The 23,324-nt window shown below is 35.8% G+C and overlaps 1 protein-coding gene across 1 annotated transcript; it reads left to right on the top strand.

Moving 5' to 3' along the window:
* The first annotated feature begins 9,559 nt into the window (after positions 1 to 9,559).
* On the top strand, positions 9,560 to 10,520 carry LOC115926914 (tripartite motif containing 13-like). The gene is made up of 2 exons (XM_030992533.1): positions 9,560 to 10,236; positions 10,308 to 10,520. Exons 1-2 carry the CDS (start codon positions 9,577 to 9,579, stop codon positions 10,518 to 10,520), a joined length of 873 nt encoding a protein of 290 aa, XP_030848393.1. The 5' UTR covers positions 9,560 to 9,576.
* The last annotated feature ends 12,804 nt before the right edge of the window (positions 10,521 to 23,324 follow it).

Genomic DNA, 23,324 nt, shown 5'->3' with positions numbered 1-23,324 from the left:
TAAATTCAAATTAATTGTGTTAATGTTACATTGATATGTTTTATGTTTGACTAAGAAGTTCAGTGTAAATGTACAAAATGTTTAAACAATTATTTTGTCACATATAATGTATACAATGAACGAGATCTACTGTACGTATTAAGAACTCATTTGTATCCTTTAATTGGAAAGGAAATCAATGTTTTATATCATCAGGTGGGCTGTATAACGTACAGACCACCTTATAATTTCGTTAGAATTGCCTTTATTTATTTATATCTTTTTCTTATTTCTAACCACTTTTTTGTAAGCACGATTACTTGAAAATGACTCTATCAAATGCCTTCAAATTTGGCACACATATGTATAGGCATATGTACAAAGCACAATAACATTTTCAACATTGACCTTGACTGATGACGTCATTTAGGAGCCATTTTGTAAAATTTTCGGAAAATCAACTCATGATCATATCTTCATAACCAAAAGCATTTTCTCATTCATATTCATCGTGATCAAGGTCAATATCCGTCCGGTCAATTTCAGGTCAAATAACGCGCGCGTGCGCGTACGTCCGCGCGTCAATGCGCGCGCAAAATTTTAAAATGCTCAAAATCATTTTGCATACGTTTAAGGCCATTCTAAGCATTTTATAAAAAATCGCGCACACGCGCATGCGTGCGCGTTTTTGCGCGTAAAACTATTACACAACATAGAATCGCCATTTTTTTTTTCTTTCATAATATTCCACATATTTTTACAAAAAAAATGATTCCATGTTTATCTCTTTATGACTATTAATGACGGAATGATCGACCGTTAAAGATAAATTTCCGTGCGCGCGAGCTCTTGTAATACAAAGCATATATGGGCAAAAACATGCCTATGCACAATCCATTGTAGCTCTTTAGGATGCAAGGTGACCCTAATTTTTTTCATTTTGGCAAATGCATCATGGCGTATTTTTTGCGATTAAAGGAGGCATGTCAATTTTTCACATTCTGCGTGTATTCTCTAACGGACATTTTTTTTTTCCTCAAAACTCGATTCTACATTCCCGTCTTTCGCGAGCAATATCTCCGTCGTTTTAGCTTCGTTTACCCTGAACTTCGAGTATGTTGTAGCTGAGATAAGCAATCTCAAATGTGCCCTTTATTTTGTCTCAAATTTTAGTTCGACCAGCCCACCTATACTTGTTCCAAACAAGTATTACAAATCTAGTTTAGTTTCTAATGCATGCTGTAGTTTATCTTATTAGTATGCATTAAAGTTAATTCCCCCTTACTAGGTTTATGATTCTTTCATAGTAGATTAATTAACTTTCTCTATTATATTTGTTAAGAGTAAAGAGACATCTCAATGTTATTCGCTATAAAAGTATGCGTTTATTATTATTATAGAATCATGTCAGTTATCATCTTCCATTCAAATTATGTTACAAATTTCATGTTCAATTTCATTATATTTTCTTAAAGGGGATATAGAAGAAATAAACTGATATATGAATTGATCACTGAAATTTCCAGGAAGCTGTTCTTTGTCCTGTGTCATTGATGTGAGAAAAAAAAATCCAAAAGATGTGAAAGACCGAGTCATCAAAAGTATTGAGTTTAGAGAATCCATGCAGGAGGTATATAGAAGCTTTTGTTGATGATATTCTTATGATAGTATGTGAGCGGTTATAACGGCAAGCGTGAATGTCAGCCATCAGGAAGAAGAGGGGAGAGGGTAGGGGGATAAGTTCAAGGAGTTAGAGAGGAGGAAAGGAAGGGAGAGGGTTAGATGTATATTGTGTGTTTTAATAAAATCTCATAATTTCAATCAAGTATGATAAAATGTTAAAATATTAATTTTTGTTGTTAAAGTATTTAGTTTTATTCTGGAAAAAAAGCGATGCTGATTTTAGATTTTGGGATGAAAATAACTGGAGTTTTGAGAAATAAATTCAATAAATACAAAAAATAAAGACTCTCCTTCAAATTTTTTGTCGAACTGTCTTCAGCATTATTTGCATCTAACGACATACAGTCTCGTTTATGACTTTTCATCAAATACTGAGGGCCTTTAAACTCAATCTACTTGCCTTTTCTTCGTCATTGACAAAAGGATATTAACTTTTCCTACTCTGGCCAAAATTTTCCAGTAAGTTGCTGATTTTGTTATCAATCTCGTCTAATAAAAAGCAGAAAATTCAGAGAAGCATACTTTTGGAACTTTGAACAAAATCGGACAAATAAGTTATGAATTTTTAAAAGTTGTATATAAAAGGAACTTCAAATGGGCTTAATCGGTAATCTCACTGTGATGACTACCCATTTGTTCTAAGAACCAAACTATCTAAAATATATATTTTGTTTTTCTTCTTCAAAATGTAGGACTCGAGAGGGTCTTTTCTCTCTAGGGGACATACGGTATTATGCTATCAATAATATATATTTGAGGAGTGCCCCAAGGGAGACGGGACTTTCACGTTGGGAGAAAAATTCTAGAAATTGATATTTTATTACACGACAAACGGAAGAGTTGTCCATGAAAACGTCACACTCCACTGACCGAATAGCCAGTTTGAAATTCGCATAGCTTTAGGGATCTCAAATTTCAAAAATGCCCAACTTTCTTATTATTGGGCGGTTCTATTTCAAACTTCGCCATTTTTATTCTGAACTTATTACAAAAAGGTTGCAGTGCCCGTTAATACTGTTACTAATCGCATAACAGTCATGTATGGATCCTAACAAAGACTTACCGAAGAGAGGAAGCTGAAATTAGATCAGTGTTTTTCAACCTGTTTTTTTTTTTTATCACGGCACCCTTTTAACAAATTAAAAAATTCGCGCCACTCCGAACCCAAATTTATCACAGGACATTCACTTTGCATCTGTTGTTAAATGTGCGTTCACATAAAAGTTTAATGTTTGAAGAGCATTCTCTAGCAAACTATCTCCTTATTTATTTATTTATTTATTTATTTCTAATCTTTTGACAGGGTAGCCCATTCACCAACAAGTAGTGGTCTTCCATGGGGCCAAGGGTGTCGATTTGTATCCGTGGTTGGGGGGGATGATAGTTGCCAAAATATTTTCGGCAATGGATCAAAGCAACCAAGAGGTAGAAGCGTGTGGCAGGTTGCACCCCTCCCCAACTGCGTAGCCAGGATTTAGAGAAAGAAGACGATTTGTTGGACCGTTCTCGACTCTTAATCTTTGTTCGAATCAAGTTCCCCTTCCTCCGCGCGTAGCGCGGAAGCTCTGACGTTTCAATCGATTAATAAAGAAAGAAGACGATTCGATGTGCCATTCTCGACTCTTAATTTTTGTCTGAATGCAGTTTCCCCCTCTCGCGCGAAGCGCGGAAGCTCTGACATTTCATTAAATTATTAGAGAAAGAAGACGATTCGTTGTATCGTGTCCTTGTCTGATTGCAATTCGCCCCCGCCCTATCGCGCGAAGCGCGGAAGCTTTGACGTTTCAATGAATTATTACTCTTAATCCTTTTCTGTATTCATTTTCGCCCATCCAGCGCCAAGCGCGGAAGTTTTACCGTTTCATTAAATTATTAGAGAAGGAAGACGATTTATTGTATCGTGTCCTTGTCTGAATTCAGTTTTTTCTCCTCCCGCGCGAAGCGCGAAAGCTTTGAAGTTACATTTGATTATAACTCTTAATCCTAGTCTGAATTCAGTTGACCCCCTCCCGCGCAAAGCGGGGAATCTTTGCCGTTTCATTAAATTATTAGAAAGAGAAGATGATACGTTGTATCGTGTATTTTGACGTTTCATTTAATTATAACTCTTAATCCTAGTCTGAATTCAGTTGACCCCCTCCCGCGCAAAGCGCGGAATCTTTGCCGTTTCACTAAATTCTTAGAGAAAGAAGACGATTCGTTGTACTGTTCTCTATATTAATCCTTGTTTAAATTCAGTTTCCTCACATGATGTATGTATGGAACGTTCGTTCGCAAATATTTGCATGCACAGCCCAAGACAGTGGTGGGTAGCATCTCCCGGCAGTGCTTGTCGCAATAGCTTCTGGAAAGGAATTGTATACTACTGTTAGTGTTAACGGCCACTAATTTGGCCCATTAGTGACTATACAAAATATATGCTCTTCCTGGCTATTTGGGAATGTGACAGTTTGCAACAGAAATGAAGAAACGCGAATTTTGTTGAAAATCATGTGATATCACGAACATTTATTAATCACTTGTATGAAATTGAGAATAATTCATGGATTGATTTCATTGGAGGGTTGAACCAACCAGTACGCCAGTGACATAGACCTACATTAGCTTTTCAATAAAACAAAAATAAGTTGTGACATAATAATCTTTCTCCAAAAATGAAAAATGTTTTAGGAAATATCAGGAAATAAAATAAAAATAAAGATACAATGACGTGAATTTTAAAAAGGGTGAACGGAAACAACATAACAACTAGTGAACTATCTTGTAAGTCATACTAATGTCCGAAAATCTTTCTCCTTGTCTCTGTTCTCATCACGAATTCGTCACAGAGTTCATCTATGTTTACATTGTCCAGGATGGTCTGATGTTGCAGATTGCTACTTTTGCGCTTCGCGCTTAACATTTAGCTCGTTGCTTTTTGGCGCACTGCATTTCTATGCTGCTGTCAATTTAACAAAGTGAATTAATTCATCAATTCCTAATGAAGCCGTATGATCGAGAATTCAATTTATTCTTGTCTCATATACAGTTGTCTCATTTACTTAGTATATGTATGTATTATGAAAATGAGATAGCAAAATGTGTATATTGATGGTCATCTTGCGAGCAATAACCATTAACTACTCTCATCAGGCTCTCATCATTAATTTTTCTCTTATTTATTTTTTTATTTTTTAGGGTGAATTATTGGGGGGGATGATTGTACAGGCCATCCCCCCCCACCTGAAATATTGGGGGGGGGGGGAGGGATATATCCCCCCATCCCCCCGGGATCGACACCCATGCATGGGGCCCTGAATGAACATATTTACATCGTTTATAACATTTATAATTTGTTATCTCACGTTCATCTTCCTTGCCTTGATATTTCCCCTCGGTCTCACCTTCCTTTTTCTTTTGTTTTGCCATTCGTGTCCCCCCCCCCCCCGTAGCTACGCCACAACTCATTACTCTAAAGGCAGTCTTTACTGAAAAGGGAGCAATCTTTGGACTCTCTTCTGTAGTGAACAATATGTAAACAGCGCCCTCTGGGTTGGTCAACGTGTTTGACTTGCATTATATGAATTGTAATTGCAAAATACCGTGTGAGTCAAAAAAAGTTTATACACCTAGAAAATTGCTAATTATTTTCAAAATCATCTATAAACAGTAAAATATTATACATCTCATGAAAGAGTGTTTTTTCCAAAATTTGGTGCCATTTTTGTGTGGTATGTGTTCACGCTTGGATGAACAGGTGGCATTGTTTGCGGGAGTGCAAAAATCGACTTGCGCCAAGTGATGCCTACAGTATGTATTATGTTGGGATAAGCGGAGTGAGAGAATGAATTGAATTGAATGTATGAAATGAAATGTATTGCATATGTTTTTTTGCAAAGGGCAAAGTCACACACATGCGCACAAATGTTCGTTGATATTTGATATTTGATATGTGTGGCATGATTAATTTGGTTAGGGATGTTATTTGGATCTGCAAAGACCGAATTAATACCCAAATCCCAATTGTTTTATTCAAACATCACATAAGCAATTTTGGCGCAAGTCGATTTTTGCACTCTCGCAAACAATGTCTCCTGTTCATCCAAGCGTGAACACATACCACACAAAAATGGTACCAACAGATTTGGGATAAAACACTCTTTCATAAGACATATAACAATTTAATGTTCATCGATTATTTTTTAAATAATTAGCAATTTTCTAGGTGTAAACTTTTTTATGACTCACACTGTATATTCAATAGTTTTGTGAATATCTAAAAAATACTTTTGATGACATTTTTTAACCGCAGGTCAGATGAGTAGGTTGAGTATTTTATAATATATCTAAAAGAAAATAAATATTACTTTGAACTGGTTATCTTAAAAATTTGTCTCACTCAAAACCTTAGCCTAAACCTAAAACTCTAAACGCAGCGATTTAGCAGTTGGTGAACGGGTACGACATGGTATACTCCGGGGCGATGGCGTTGAGAGTACGAATACGTAGGGCGAAATTTTGAAGAAATCATCATTAAACTGTGATACAGGGCGCCATTAGATGGCACTAGACCATTATATTTTCGTAGGGCAATGAACGTTTCACAAAGCCTTGCAGTTTTGAAATAGGTTTGGTGATTCTCTTGTTCAACTCAAAATTATTGTAATTAAATGAGGAACTCAATCAAATAATTGTGATCAGAAGCCGCTAGGGCAGAAGATCGTTTTTTTCCTCCAGATTATGGGGGGGGGGGGGGGGGGGGGGGAGTCCTCCATTTCATTATCCATCGACATTGGTGTATAACCCGCAACGTCTTGTCCATCGTTTTTATTTAAAATGGGAGAATATCAAAGACATGTTCACATTTCAAATATCAAACTTCGCGCGCTGATAAGAGTTTGCCCTGAATAGCGAGCATTTAGTTTTTCTATCATAATCTTGAGTTATTTAGTATATTAATTTATTAATTTCCTAATTTATTTGTTTCTTTAAGATTCTACGCCCTCTTAGGTATAATAATAATCTTACCAAACCAATCGGAAAATGCAGCGACGGGTGAGCCCGCATGTCTGAATTGGAGGGGGGGGGGCAAAAATTACTTTGATTTTGTCGAACTTGACATCATGGGTGTCGATCCCGGGGGGATGGGTTTATCCCCCCAAAAAAAATATTTCAGGTGGGGGAGGGGGGGGGGGGGTTGGCCTATAAAATATCCCCCCTCCCTCCAATAATTCACCATCAAAAAAATTTAGAGAAAAATTAATGATGAGAGCTCGATGAGAGTAGTTAATGGTTATTACTCGCAAGATGACTATCAATATACACATTTTGCTATCTCATTTTCATAACACATACATATATTAATAGAAAACGTAGTAAATGAGACAACCGTATATGAGACAAGAATAAATCGAATTCTCACTCATACGGCTTCATCAGGAATTGATGAATTTATTCATTTTATTCAATCAAAAGCATCATAGAAATGCAATGCGCCAAATGCAAAGCCGCAACGTAAAAAAGCAACGAGATAAATGTAAAGCGCGAAGCGCAAAAATGTAAAAAAGAAAAAGAGAGTGGGAGAAAGAGATAATGAGAGACAGAGAGGATAATAACACAGGTGGCAGGCCAGTTCAATCTGAAGTGATTGTTAAAGCTATGTGGGGTTGATGATGCGTTTTTTTTTCATAATGCAAGTAAAGTAATAAAATATTGAAGAGAAAGACGGTTTTGTCCGAATGGCAGCATGTAGGAGACGAAACTTTCAGTTTGTTCCCTGATTTATACTCAGTATCTATTTTGTTTTATTGATTTCATCCATTTCTTTGTTTATTTATATCTCTACATGTAAAACATTTGAAGAGCTTTTTTCCTAGAGGAGCAAAATCTTTTGATAGCAAATGGAGATAATGATATACATTTCCCTCTATTGACCTTGAACAAAATTATTAACCTAAATTACGAGAGAAATTATGAACGTATGTATCTTTTAATATCAATTTTCCATAGACACCTGAACAAAATCGGGTAAACAAAGAGTTCTTTCTTAAGTTACACACATGGATCTAGTGCCTCTTGAAAATAAGCTCTTTGTATGTACATTAACAAGCAATACAACAGAATACTCCAGTTCGATATTTTGGAGAAAGATTATTATGTCACAAATTTTGTTTGTTTCATTGAAAAGCTGATGTGGGCCTATGTTATTGTATTCAAACGTAACAGGCATAAGATAGTTAAGGTGTTTTTGAGGGTAAGAATGTTATTAGGTTTGAAGTTTTGTTTATAACACCCTTCCAATAATAATGCACCTTCTAAGACTGGTTATAGTTTTTGAAGAAAAAAATAGTGCTCTGGTCAGGGCCTTAGGGGAATATTATGCTTATATTTTAGAGCGTATATCTGGTATGATAAGTATATCTGGGTGAAGAAGGAGATAATAGAAGTTTGTTGTTTGGTAGTTGGAACGTAAGTTTTATATTATGTTTTTAAGAAACAGACAGTTTGTATGAGATCAGGAGTGGACATTTTCTGTCATTTTGAGAACCAAATTTTGCATCAGTGATATTCTGTTTCATTGAATTGGGTTTCCCGCAAAGAGGATTCAATTGGTTTAATTAAAGAAGGAAGAGAGTCAAATGGGGAACCAAAAGCAATATGTTTTTCATTTACAAATGAGAACTATGTTTTTTGAGATCTCCGTACACAGAATATTGGAATGGGTTTTTCACGATGAATGTTGTTTGGAGACATCAATATTCATAAAAATGTATGTTTCTATCATCAGGAAATATAGAATTTTCTGTCTATATACCTGAACCTTTCCTGGCTGCTTATTAACGCATTTTCTCACTGGTAACAAAATACTTTCACAAGTTGATATCCCTCACCATTGGAATTTTTGTTGGTAATGTCTAAATTTCGTTTAAAAATAGATGATATCAATCTGGTAGGCCTACACTGCAGACAAGAGTCAGGACTAACATTCAGCATGTTATTAATTTATAAACACTCTTATATTGTCTGAAATGTTATCTCTATAGAGGGTGACTTGAAAAAGTTAATAACTTGGAAGGGAGGGGTGCAACCTGCCACACGCTTCTACCTCTTGGTTGCTTTGATCCATTGCCGATTTTTTTTTGGCACTTATCACCCCCCCCCCCCAACCACGGATACAAATCGACACCACTGCTTGACATGATTTCAAGAATCTGGTTCTCCCTTCCCATCCTAGGGTCTCTCAGTCTATTTTTCGGGGGGGGGGGGATCGAGTCCCGCCGATAATCTCCAGACTATTAAGGATACACTAAGCAGATAGAGAGAAGGAGATATCTGAGCAATATCTAACACAAGCAAGCAAGCAAGGCTCGTGGCTCCGGCTAGCGGCAAACTAAAAATATTCCTAAGTAGCTTCTCGCTACTGACGTCATCTGACATATCGTACAAAAAAGAAATACATAATCTATCATGACAATTTACACCCAACCCTAAGGGAAAAAAAATCATAGTCATTTAACTTGTAATAATGAGAAGGATTGCTGACATGTGCGCGGGTGAACGGTTCGGTTAAGCGGAAGGATCACAAGTGCAAAGGTTCAACCTGGTTAAACATTCTACTTCCTGTTATGAATGTCAGTGGGAATTCCCTCTCAATAAAAAAAATCATACTCATACAACTGCATTGCTGAATGAATCATTATCATATGCCTCTTACTGAAAGCATAGTCGCCGCTCGAAATACTTCGTAACGTAAGTTCTAAAGTAGTAGTGTAAGTAATTTCATAATTTTGTACTGGTAGGCCCTATTTATAATGGAATGTATTATATTTTTCACATTTTCATCGCAATACAAAACATACGCCACTTTCTATTGAGTTTTAACATTTAATTCACCAATGCGCTTTTTTCACAGGTCGTGTGTTTGAGTAGTCAACAATGATGGCAACTTCCTTGAAGCAGGCTGTCGATAAGAACCTGGAGTGTCCTGTCTGCCTGAGCTTCTTCAAGGACCCCAAGATCCTGACCTGCTCCCATACCTTCTGCAAGGGCTGTCTTGAGACTCTCCTAGAGTCTCATCGGAAGCTGTTGTGTCCTACGTGCAGGAAGGAGACTTCGGTTCCCGGTGGAGACGTAGGTAGATTGCAATCAAACATAACAGTCAGATCACTTGTTGAAGATGTGGAGACCCAGGGCCATTCCAACTATAATCAAGAAGACAAATGTAAAAAACATCCGAACGAAGATGAAGACTGTTTTTGTCTTAACTGTAAAAAGTATGTCTGCTGCAAGTGTGCCATATCAGAGCATGCAAAGGACGCTCACACTATCCTGGAAGCAGGCGCCCATGAAAAGAATAACATCGAGGAACTTGCATCTAAAGCGAATGCAAAGATACGCAACGTTGACAACTATGTTACATTCGTTGTAGACAAGCGTAAAAGGGTGCATAACGTACATGAACAACTCAATGATGAAATAGATGATACGTATGAGGAATCAGTTCAGAAGTTAAAGAAAATAAGGACGGTGTTGAAAAATGAAGTCGGACAAAAGCTAGGTAAACTTGAGAGTTCATGGGAGACATGGAGGAGTCAGGTCGTAAACAGATAGACCAGATTAAGACAGCTCGGGACTTGGTTAAGAATGGTCTTCATATTCCTCTCCAGACAGAGGCTCTGACCTCACATAAAGCGAAGTGCCAAACGCTGGAAGATCTTCTAAGCCGGATTGAGCCCGATGAGAAGCTGCCCAGAAGAACTGCTGAGGAAGGTGAAAGAGTTGGCTTCAGGAGTCTGGGATCGGATGGACTCCAAATGGGCCAGTTAAGACAAAAGAAGTCCAAATGGGTTCTGCGCATGCACGGGAGACCTCCTCCCTGATGGAAATATGACCGGAATGGCAATAACACCAAACAATGGGATGGCTGTTGGTTGTAGCACGGGAGGGATAGTCATATATTCTTCTGAGGGCATCATTCAAGATACCGTTCTGAAATCTGTTCAGGTTAATGCACTACACGTTATGCCTGATGGTGGATACGTCATACGCGACTCGAATAACAAAATTGTCTTGTACACCGAGCTTTGTGAAAAGCTTGATGTAACGTTTGAGACAATTGATATTGCGAAAGGTGGATGGCTTGGTGGTCTCACTGTAGACAAGGATGGGCTGATCTTCATAGCTTACAATACATGCAGGAAAATACAGGTTTTTAAGCCAGAAGGTGGGAAGGCAATTAGAGAGATAAAGTGTAACGGATTTGAACCATGGTAAATGTCTGCGATGAAATCAAGTCAAGCGATTGTCGTTAAGAATGGTTGGGATACGGTACACGTGATCAACGATGTGTCTGGTGCTATCATTCATAGCATCAGCAAGGATGATGAAGACTCTTACCCTGCTGTGTATCAGGATAGTTCAGTTATCATTGCATGGGTTCGGCGCGATCAGGGTCTGCTGAGCATCGTTCTATACACAAAAGAGCTCAAATACATCAAAACCATTCTCACTGATTTCAAGATAATCAAACCAGATCGAGATTGGTACTATTTACGGGCATTCAAGACGGGAGAGATTGCTTTTTGCACTTCTAAAAGATTTTACATCTTCAATGAAACGTGGGAGTAAATTTCAGTTTTGCAATTGAAACTTGATGTTTCATCGAATATCGGAACTTTAAAACTCCCGGATACAATCCTTTCAGTACTCCTGTTTTGTAAACAAGCCTGCACTGTGAAAAGGTTGGGCAATATTTTCCAACACTTTGCCCAACGTTGTGCCAATAGTCAACCCAACCATAATGGGCAATATTTTGCCCAGTGGTATTGGTAAACGTAGGTATGTGCATAATTGTTTCGCATTTTGCCCAACAGCTGGTCAAGATTTTCCAAACAAGTGGGCTACCGTAGTCGGAAGTTGAATATCATATCTTTGCCAACATATACGAAACAATAAATTATGCAACTTGTTCACAGTGTGTACCTAAATGTAATGTAAATCAAAGAGTAAGTAGACTCCACTCTATTATAATGCTATCATAATGTTGGCCAATTTCATTATGCTGTTGGCAGTAGACAATGTAACGTTTACTCTTACGAAGTATCAAGATATTGCTCTCATTATTGCAAATGGAGGTTATTTTATAGACTGATGTAGGTAGATAATCAAAATCAAAGACGAGGGGGGTAGCACACCTTCTAATATGGAGGAAGAGCAGCTGCCTTTTTCCAATGATATTTGTAATACTGAAAAGATTCCCTAAGTGTTCATGGTAGTGGCAACGTAAGCAAATTATTGTTTTCAAAATACAATGTATTACTATGTATCTGAAAATGTTTGTTTTTAAAATATGCAAGATACTTGGCAATCAATTAAATTTATATGTTGGTAATGATGGAGAAGGCATTATTCTATATATATATATTTTTTGTTCTTTGTTTCAAGAACATTTTTGATAATGTAGGACATCATTTATTATTTTTCATAGTTGTTTACTGGATAAATGCGTAAAAATTGTGAATTGTGTAAAGGTTCTAAATGGCCTTTCTTTGTACAATCCCTAATTCCCGTACATTCCTCTATCTCTGTTTGCTTCATGTGGATTTATAATTCAGTCATTCATTCGGCTAGGTTTCACGAGATCTAGTGTACTTATTAAGAACTCATTTGTATCCTTTAATTGGAAAGGAAATCAATGTATTATATACTTTAGTTTCTAATGCATGCTGTAGTTTATCGTATTAGTATGCATTAAAGTTAATTCCCCCTTACGAGGTTTATGATTCTTTCATAGTAGATTAATTAACTTTCTTTATTATATTTGTTAAGAATATAGATACATCCCATTGCTACTCGCTATAAAAGCATGATTATTATTATGGAATTATGTCAGTTATCATCTTCCATTCAAATTATGTTACAAATTTCATGTTCGATTTCATCATATTTTCTTAAAGGGGATAAAAGAAATAAACTGGAGTTATAAATTTGATCACTGAAATTTCCGGAAAGCTGTTCTTTGTCCTGTGTCATTGGTGTGAGAAAAAAAATCCAAAAGAAGTGAAAGACCGAGTCATCAAAAGTATTGAATTTAGAGAATCCATGCAGGAGGTATATAGAAGCTTTTGTTGATGATATTCTTATGATATTATGTGAGCGGTTATAACGGCAAGCGTGAATGTCAGCCACCAGGAAGAAGAGGGGAGAGGGTAGGGGGTTAAGTCCAAGGAGTTAGAGAGGAGGAAAGGAAGGGTGAGGGTTAGAGGTATATTGTGTGTTTTAATAAAACAAAAACTCTTGATTTAAATCCTGTATGTTAAAAGATATAATTTTGTTGTTGTTGAAGTATGTAGTTTTATTCTGGAAAAAAAGCAATGCTGATTTTAGATTTTTGGATGAAGTAACTGGAGATTTAAGAAATAAATTCAAGAAATACAAAAAGTAAAGACTCTCCTTCAAATTATCTGTCAAACTGTCTTCAGCATTATTTGCATTTAAGGACATACAGTCTCGAAATATTACAATGTATCTGGAAATGTTGGCTTTAAGATATGCAAGGCACTATAGATATGCAAATTGTCTACTTTTTTTACTTAACTCATGTATTGGTAATGGTTATGAAGGCATAATTCTGTTTTTATTTCTTTGTGTATTTGTTTCAAGGACAGTTTTTATAGTTTAGGACATCATTTAATTGTATATATCCATAGTTGTTCACTGGGACGATGCGTAACAACTGTGAACTGAGTGAACGTACTTAAGGTCCTTTCTCTCCATAATCCCTAATTTTTGTACCTAATATCTTTTTGCTTATAATGCATCTTTAATTCATTTATTCGTTAATTCATTTTTTCATTCATTTGTTTAGGTTCCTTGAATGAAGTTTCTTTGTAAATCAGTCCATAGACTGATGCATTCAACAATTTACATAGTTGCATATTTAAAAATTATCTAAAGATGACAATACATTCTCCAAAGGAATGCAAGGTACAACAAATTAGAAATGAAAAAGAATTGTTAAACATGTTGCACCTCGAATTGATAATAAACATAAACAAATATGTTTCAATGATAAAGACAGAAAAAGAGATATGAGAATTGAAAAACTGAGGAAGACGACAGAGAGAAGAGAAGGGATCTATTGAGAAAAGTTAAAATTGGAGTGTGCCATTTCATTTGCTCGTGTCTTATATTTGAATCATAATGCAAGCGACAAAATGATTATTTTTTGAAATATTGGGTATGTATATAGTTAAGAATACATATATAAATACCTGAACTATGGTAAACAGACTGAACATGACAATGAAATAGAAACCAATGATTTAGCTTCAACTATACATCCAGTCTAACATCGTCACACTATTCTGGAAGCAAGGAATCACCCGCTGTATAAAGGGGGAAAAGAAATATTATTTTAGTCTATAATCCAAAGATGTTAAAATAACACAGATATGTGTTGAATTTCATGATCAATTTAAACTCAAATCACTCATTTAAGTACTAATTGTGTTAATGTTACATTGATGTGCTTTATAGTTGACTAAGAAGTTTAGTGTAAATGTACAAAATGTTTGAGCAAATATTTGCACCTTATGTACAATGAAGTTTACAAACTTTGATATGCTTTATGTTTGACTAAGAAGTTTAGTGTAAATGTACAAAATGTTTGAACAATTATTTTGTCACATATAATGTATACAATGAACGAGATTTAAGTGTACTTATTAAGAACTCATTTGTATCCTTTAATTGGAAAGGAAATCAATGTATTATATACTTTAGTTTCTAATGCATGCTGTAGTTTATCTTATTAGTATGCATTGAAGTTAATTCCCCTTACTAGGTTTAAGATTCTTTCATAGTAGATTAATTAACTTTCTTTATTATATTTGTTAAAAGTATAGATGCATCCCAATGTTATTCGCTATAAAAGCATGATTATTATTATGGAATTATGTCAGTTATCATATTCCATTCAAATGATTTGGGATAAAATACTCTTTCATAAGATGTATAATAATTTACTGTTCATAGATGATTCTTAAAATAATTAGCAATTTTCTAGGTGTAAACTTTTTTTTTACTCACACTGTAGAAGCAAATCTGTTTCCATAGTCCTAGTTTATTTATAAAACAGCGTTTTTATCATTTGATAAACTAACATAAATAAACGAACTCCTTTGTTCATAAATGCACACAAGAATTTGACTAAAATATACCACAATTACATGATAGGAAAATATCACCGCACTACACAGTTATTTCTTCCCAGAACTAGAACAAGCATTGCTTTTTTTCAAAATAATGTTGAACATTTTGAGTTTAATATTTCTTAACATATTATTATACAGAATTGAAGTTATGATTAAAACACACAATCTACTCCGAACCCTTTCCTGCCCTCCCCTCTTCTCTAACTTCTCGGACCCCCCCCCCTCCCACTCCTTTCTACTTGTAAATTTTCTTTTACAAAGAGAAATCGATCGTTTTACTCCATTATTTATAAAACCAAGATGTCAATGATAAGGTTTGTATTACGACTAGCACACCCTGTCTAGCTGTATCAGAATATTATTATTATTACTATTAAAATTATCTTCTTTTTTGTGGGGGGGGGGGGGGCTCCCGCTGATAATCCGTGTACTACATTTTTTTCCTGTTCAGGACCATGATGTAAAACAGATTTTGTATTTACAATACATATCTGATCTTGTTATCCTGAATAAATATATTTCAATAAATACTATTAAGGGGCACACTAATCAGATAAAGAGAGGGTGTTATCTGAACAATAGCTTACACAATGCAAACACATTCCTCGATCATCAGATTCAGTATCAGTTTGATTTATCGGGCATGCACAATACAAAGTACAATTGGTATAAAAAGCATTCTCTAGCTGTTCCATAAAGATATGACATGTCAAACAAACATCATACGGTGTATTAACATAGAATCACAAAAGAGAATAACAAATTACAAAACAGACATGTATAGACATGAATATGATTGATTTAAGCAAAACAGAACAAGGAAATTGTCGTGAGAATGAGAGAAAGTCGAAGGGAGTAAGAATCGAGCAGAGATGAGGTAAAGATGAAAACATGAGGGAGTGAGAGGTTGAAGAGAGGAGAAACAAGCTTAGTGTACAAGAGGAAGATTAGGATGTGAGAGATCAGAATGGAAGAAAAAGAGATGGAGGGAGAGGTGGTAGAGAGGAGAAACAAGCTTAGTGTACAAGAGGGAGATTAGGATGTGAGAGATCAGAATGGAAGAAAAGAGATGGAGGAAATGAAAAGAGAAGTGGGATGAGAGTGGCAACATATATGCGGGATACATATGATGATGTTCCAAACAATGTGCTTAGATATTTCACCAAGTTGAGTTTCAAAGTACACATCGCACATTGAATAACAGATAATTAGGTACGCGTAACACGATTATGGCACAAGTGAATTGTACAAATACATATGACCGTAATCAAACAGTATAAATGTTAAACATACTACTTCCTGTTATGAATGTCAGTGGAAATTCCCACATGATAACACAAAATAATACTCATAAAAAGCGGCTTTGCTGAATGAAGCATTACCATACGCCTCTTACTGAAAGCGTAGTCGCCGCTCGAAATAATTCGTAAGGTAAGTTCCAAAGTAGTAGTGTAAAGTAATTTCATGATGATGGACCGAATAAGCCCTATTAATCATGTATTCCATTATGTTTTTCACATTTTCACTGTATAACTCTATATTATTATTATTAATTACAACATTTAAGCCATTTTAATTGAGTTGGCCAATTAATTCACCGATGTGTCTTTTTTCACAGGTCGTCTGCTTGCGTTGTCAACGATGGCTACTTCATCGACGCAGGCTGCAGATAACCTGGAGTGTCCTGTCTGTCTGAGCTTCTTCAAGGACCCCAAGATCCTGACCTGCTCCCATACATTCTGCAAGGGTTGTCTTGAGTCTCTACTGGAGTCCCATGGGGACATAGACGTTCTGTTGTGTCCTGCGTGCAGAGGGGAGACTTCGGTTCCTGGTGGAGACGTGGGTAGACTGCAATCAAATATAACAGCCAGATCAATTGTTGAAGATATGGTGACTAAGAGTCATTCCCACCGTAACAAGGAAAGCAATCCAATGCAAATAAAATGGAGCCAATGTAGACAACATCCGAACTACCTTGAAGAATGTTTTTGCATCGACTGTAACAAGTACGTGTGCTGCAAGTGTGGTTTGTTCGAACATGCAAAGGATGCTCACAATATCCTGGACGTAGGTGAACATGAAACTGAGCTAACGAATAACGTTGAGGAACTTGCATCTAAAGCGGATGCAAAGATACGCGAGGTTGACAACTATGCTTTATTCGTTGTAGACCAGCGTAAAAGGGTGCACAACGTACAGGAACAACGCAAGGATGAAATAGATGAGAGTTTTAAGGAATCAGTTCAGAAATTGAAGGAAAGAAAGACGGTATTAGAAGAGGAAGTTGAGCATGGTCAGCTAGAAAAGCTTGAGACTTCATTGGGAGACATGGAGAAATCGAGTCGTGAACAGATAGACAAGATTAAGAAGGATCTGGAGTTGATTAAGAATGGTCTAAATTTTCCTCTCGAGACAGAGGCTCTGGACTCACATAAAGCGCAGTTTCAACAGCTTGAAGAGCTTCTTCACCAGATTGAGCCCAATGAGGAGCTGCCAAGACGAATTGCTGATGAAGGTGAAGGAATTTGTTTCAGGCCTCAGGGATCGGATGGACTCCAGTTGGGCCAGCTAAGACAACAGGAGTCCAAATGGGTGCTGCGCACCGAAGAACCGCTGCCTGTTGATGATTGCATGACTGGAATGGCAATCTCACCGAACAATGAGATTGCTGTTGGTTTTTACATGGGAGGAATAGTCCTATATTCTTCTGAGGGCATCGTACAAGACACCGTTCTGAAAGCTGTTCAGGTTCATGCCTTAGACTTCATGCCTGATGGTGGATACGTTATAAGCGACAATGATAACAGGGGGAGGGGGAGTTGGAGGGGTGGTTGGAAGGGGAAAGGGAAAGGGAGAGGCAGGGGGAGAGGGAGAAGAATGTTCTTGTACACAGAGCGTTGTGAAAAGCTTGATGCAATGTTTGAGACAATAAATGATGAGTATAGTGGGGATGGCGGTCTCACTGTAGGCAAGGATGGGCTCATCTTCGTAGGGTACAATGTATGTAAACAAATACAGGTATTTAAGCCAGAAGGTGGGAAGGCAATTAGAGAGATAACGTGTGACGGATTTGAACCAGGGCAGATGTTTGCGATGACATCCAGTCACGCGATTGTGGTTAAGGGTGGCTGTAGAAAGGTACACGTGATCGACGACGAGTCTGGTGCTATCAATCATAGCATCAGCAAGGTTGATGAAAACCCTTATCCCGCTGTGTATCAAGATGATTCTGTTATCATTGCATGGGTTAAGCACGATCAGGGTCTGCTGAGCATCGTTCAGTACACAAAAGAGCTCAAGTACATCAAAAACATTCTCACTGATTTCAGGATAAAGAGAGAATTGAATCCCATGTACTATTTGCAAGAATTCAAGACGGGAGAGATTGCTTTCTGCACTCTTAATAGGCTTTACATCTTCCATGAGACATGGGAGTAAATTTCAGTTTTGCAGACGCAACGTGCATGGAGTATAACACACTTTCAAAACCCAAACATTTAAGATTGTTATTCTGTCAAATGGAAAGAATTCCCCATGTAAACATTATTTATTCTCGCCTGGTCTCTCTTGTCGCAGCTCATTATAGTCACCAAACATACACAAATAAAAATATATATTCAGGCACCTCGTTGTTGAATAGGCGGATATTTGGGTACCTAGCTGTCCAATAATTAGGATATATGGGGCACCTCTTTGCCCGAATAATTATGAGATGGTGGTTCACCGAATGGAGGAACTTAAAAAAAAAAAAAAATGTAAAGACCCTTCAGTAACCCACCACTGTAAAACTGTACCGAAATGTAATTTAAATCTAACAGTATAGGCCTACACTCCGCTCTATTATAATGCAATTAAAATGTTGACCGATTTCTGTAGGCTGTCGACATTAAGGTTTACGTCCATGAAGAATTAAGGCGTTGCTCTCATTATTGCAAATGGCGATTATTGTATAGACAAATGTAGGTAGAAAATCAAAAAGAAAGACGAAGAGGCGGAGGGGTACCACACCTTCTAATCGACTGAAAGCATAAATACGATACACAGTCATTTCCGCATTATGGGGAATGAGCAGCTGCCTCCTTCCAATGTTATGTCTAATACTGGAAAGATTCCATATGTTAGTGTTCATATGTTCATGATAGTGGCAACGTAAGCAAATTATTGTTCTCAAAATATTACAATGTATCTGGAAATGTTTGCTTAAAGTATGCAAGATACTATACATCAATTAATTCATATGTTGGTAATGATGGTGAAGGCATAATTCTATATACATATATTTTGTGTTCTTTGTTTAAAGGACATTTGTTATAATTTAGGACATCATTTATTTGTATATACCCATTATAGTTGTTTACTGGAAAATGCGTAAAAATTGTGAATTGTGTAAACATTCTAAATGGCCCTTTTCTGTACAATCCCTAATTCCCTTACCTTCCTCTATCTCTTTTTTTCTTCATGTACATTTATAATCAATTAATTCGTTCATTCATTCATTTTGCTTGAATTGTTGAAAGAAAATTCTTTGTAAGTCAGTCCAACGACTTATACATTCAAAATGTACATAGTTGCAATGTTAACAATTATATAAAAGAAGACAATACATTCACAAAAATTGACTAGAAACAAAACATTGGGATAAGAAATGAAGAACATTGTTAAACATGTTGCACCTCAAATTGATAATAAACACCACAAAAAAAGCGATTATAAAGACAGAGACAGAAATATGAAACTTGACAAGTTGGGGAAGACAACAGTGAGAAGATAGAGTGAGAGAAGGGATCTAGTGAGAATAAGGTAAAATATTGAAGAGTGCCATTTCATTTGTACATGGTTTATATTTGAATCCTAATGCAAGCGGCTAAATGATTAGCTTTGAAATATTGGGTATGTATATATGTATATAGTTACGAATACATACATAAATACCTGAACTGGTAAACAGACTGAACATGACAGTGAATGATTTAGCTTGAAACGATACATCCTGTCTTACATCGTTATACTATTCCGGCGCTGTATAAAGAGGAAAAGGGACAATTTTATTTTAGTCTACAGCCCAAAGATGTGAAAATAAGACACATATGTTTTGAATTTCATGATCAATTTAAATTCAAATTAGTCATTCAAGTGTTAATTATGTTAATGTTACATTGATATGCTTTATGTTCGACAAAGAAGTTTAGTGAAAATGTACAAAATGTTAGAGCAATTATTCATTCGCACATACTGTATATAATGAAATTCACAAACGAGATCTACTGTACTTATTAAGAACTCATTTGTATCCTTTAATTGGAAAGGAAATCAATGAATTATATAATTTAGTTTCTAATGCATGCTGTAGTTTATCTTATTAGTATGCATTGAAGTTAATTCCCCTTACTAGGTTTAAGATTTTTTCATAGTAGATTAATTAACTTTCTTAATTATATTTGTATTTTGTAAATAGATAGTCTCTATGAGTCTTATTTGCCATACGACTTCTATCTTTCACCTCTATCTCAATTTCTTTTTCTTTTCTGCAAGGACGTAAATCTGATCACCCAAAAGCATTTTGTCGATAACTCGACCAAAAATTAGGTATTAGCAGGGAGTTTTTACAGCTAATATCTAATTTTCATTCCTGAACTGTTGAATACTTTGTCAATTATTTATGTTAGTAGTGATCGGATAGGCCCTATTGTGTCTTGACTGAACTTTATATAGACCATTTATGTTTAGTCTGATGTTTGAAACTATTAATAGAAACGCTTATCCATGGGTTTGCAGCATATTTGAATATAATATGCATTACTCGAATACAATGTATCTAATGACACCCCTCCAACAGAACTAGAGCATGTATAGAGCTCCATTACATATTAATTTGAAATATGTCATACGCTTTGAAATAATCGCTAATATTCAGTATCTGTGATTTCAACCTTAAAACATTTGCGATCAACACAATACTCAACGCTATTATCCCAGGCAAAACAAAACAAAATATAGGCAGAATAGCTAGCCTTTAGTATTTGCAAGCACTAAACCTGGACATTTATAACAATTTTGTTGATACTATCGCAAGTAAAACTGTTTCATGGCTGTTACTTCATCGATCCAGAAGTTATTATTACTATTGATATTGATATCACTTTAAAGTGACTTGGTAAGTTGAAGGTTGATGAAAAAAATTGCTTAATTTTTGTAAAAAATGTTACTTACTATATTCCTTCTACTGTACTAACCCTCTGACAGGCAAAAATTCCTGAAAAAAATCTCAAACCACGAAGATATCTATGGTTTTCTTTGAAGGCGTCGATGTGAGGCACCCTCTAACAGTGGTTAACAGTAAATTCTCCCAACCATTTTTGAATTTTCCCAACCGTTTTTCCAATGAAAAAAAGACATAAAACAGGCTATAAAAAAATCTGTCAACACTTAAATGTCTGGAATGGAATGTAGAGCCATTTTATTGCTTGTGAGATTTCCATTCACCTAAAGTGTAACTAAATTGTTCTATAGATCTAGATCTAGACCTAGTTGGGAGAATTAAGGAATCGATCAGATCAGTTTTTCCCAATTTGTACCATGAATAATGGTCCGTTTTCACTCAAATTTTCAGATTATCTTTAATTGTACATCTAGCATTGAAGTCACTACCTTAGAACCACTATCTCTCATCTGAACAATGTTACCAAGTCCCTTTAAACATATTTACTATCACTATTGCTTTAACTATAAATTTTTAGAGCGTATAAGAAAAGAGCTTGAAACTGTTATCATTTCTCAACTCTGTTTGTTAAAAAGACTAAAATTCACTAAACAAATGACCCCAAACTTGTCACTGCTTGGTTTTTAACGACTTAAGCGAGAATAATCATTTATTTTATTCAATACTCAATAAGATTATGAAAAGAGGATCAAAGTAACCTATATGCTAGCGAGCATTTTTTTTTTGCAGGTATTTAGGAAAATTAAATTTCAAGGTATCATATATGATGTCGATGCTCTTTTCACCTTTATGTTTTCTTATACTGATACCATTTTACATTAAATAATTAAGAAAAAGAATATCGAGTGTCTTGTGTTAAAGGTAACGAGATTATATATAGCCACTTTAAAAGGGATGTTTACAGACAATAAACACTAGGAGTCAGTTTCTGTTTACAGGTTTAAACTCAATATGAAATCAAATCGTGACTTTGCCTTATCATAATCTGTTGTTAGAGGTGCATACAATTTTAACATACAATTTTAATATTTGAAGAGTATTCTCGATCAAAGTATCTCCTGATGTTATCTCATGTTGATCTCCCTTGCCTATAATCTTCCCCCTCGGTTTAACTTCTTTTTTCTTCTTTTTTGCCATTCGTGCCCCCCCCCCCCCCTTACTGAAAAGGGAGTGATCTTTGGACTCTCTTCAGGAGCAATGGTTATCTTGATCCCTATAGGAGAGGGGGAGGGGCACACCAACAATTCATTCTGCAGGGATACTTTAAAAGGGGCTCTATGCAAAGGGAAAATGTACATTAACAACAAAAGAGAAACTGCCAATAACATGGACGTCTCTGATTAATGCATGTTTTATTCCTCCACACCAAGCATCATGTATATATCACACAAAGCAAACAGAGAGAATGATAATCAATTGTGAGACAGTTTGGTGATGTAATTTACGGCGGTATTAATTTACTGATCAGGCTGATAGTGTTTATGATTTTATCTTCTCTTTTTTGTAGTCATTTAATTTAATTCTCAAAACTGCAATTCTTGTTCTTACATAACATATAGAAGCAAATCTTTTTCCATAGTCCTAGTTTATACCAACTGAAACATAATATAAAACAGCTTTTTTATCATTTGATAAACTAACATAAATAAACATACTCCTTTGTTCATTAATTCAAACGAGAATTTGACCAAAATATACAAAAATTACATGATAGGAAAATATCACCGCACTACACGGTTATTTCATCCCAGAACTAGAACAAGCATTGCTTTTATCAAAGTAATGTTGAACATTTTGAGTTTTATATTTCTCAACATATTATTATACTATACCATACTAAATATTCTCTAACTTCTCGGACTTACCCCCCCCCCCCTCCACTTCTTTCTACTTGTGTGGATAGGGAATGCATTTTGGGATATGTTTCTGGGTCGTTTTACTCCATTATTTATAAAATCAAGATGTCAATGATAAGGTTTGTATTACGACTAGCACACCCTGTCTAGCTGTATCAGAATATCATTATTATCATTATTAAAATTATCTTATATTTTTGTGGGGAGGGGCTCCCGCTGATAATCTCCAGACTATTGGGGGCACACTAATCAGATAAAGAGAGGGAGTTATCTGAACAAACGCTTACACAATGTATACACATTCCTTGATCATCAGTTTCAGTATCAGTTTGATTTATCGGTCATGCACAATACAAAGTACAATTATAAAAAAGCATTCTGTAGCTGTTCCAT

The sequence above is a fragment of the Strongylocentrotus purpuratus genome, unplaced genomic scaffold, assembly GCF_000002235.5.
Source record: "Strongylocentrotus purpuratus isolate Spur 01 unplaced genomic scaffold, Spur_5.0 spur5_scaffold_2, whole genome shotgun sequence".
In the NCBI taxonomy this organism is placed as follows: domain Eukaryota; kingdom Metazoa; phylum Echinodermata; class Echinoidea; order Camarodonta; family Strongylocentrotidae; genus Strongylocentrotus; species Strongylocentrotus purpuratus.
Note: the sequence above shows the minus strand (reverse complement) of the source record. Positions and strands in the feature narration are given on the sequence as shown.

What these genes read in the sequence shown, in the direction of transcription:
- LOC115926914 (XM_030992533.1), top strand. Translation starts at nt 9,577, where the DNA reads ATGATGGCAACTTCCTTGAAGCAGGCTGTCGATAAGAACCTGGAGTGT. An exon ending in GGGAGACATGGAGGAGTCAG is followed by an intron (nt 10,237 to 10,307) that starts GTCGTAAACAGA and finishes ATTCCTCTCCAG; the next exon opens with ACAGAGGCTCTGACCTCACA.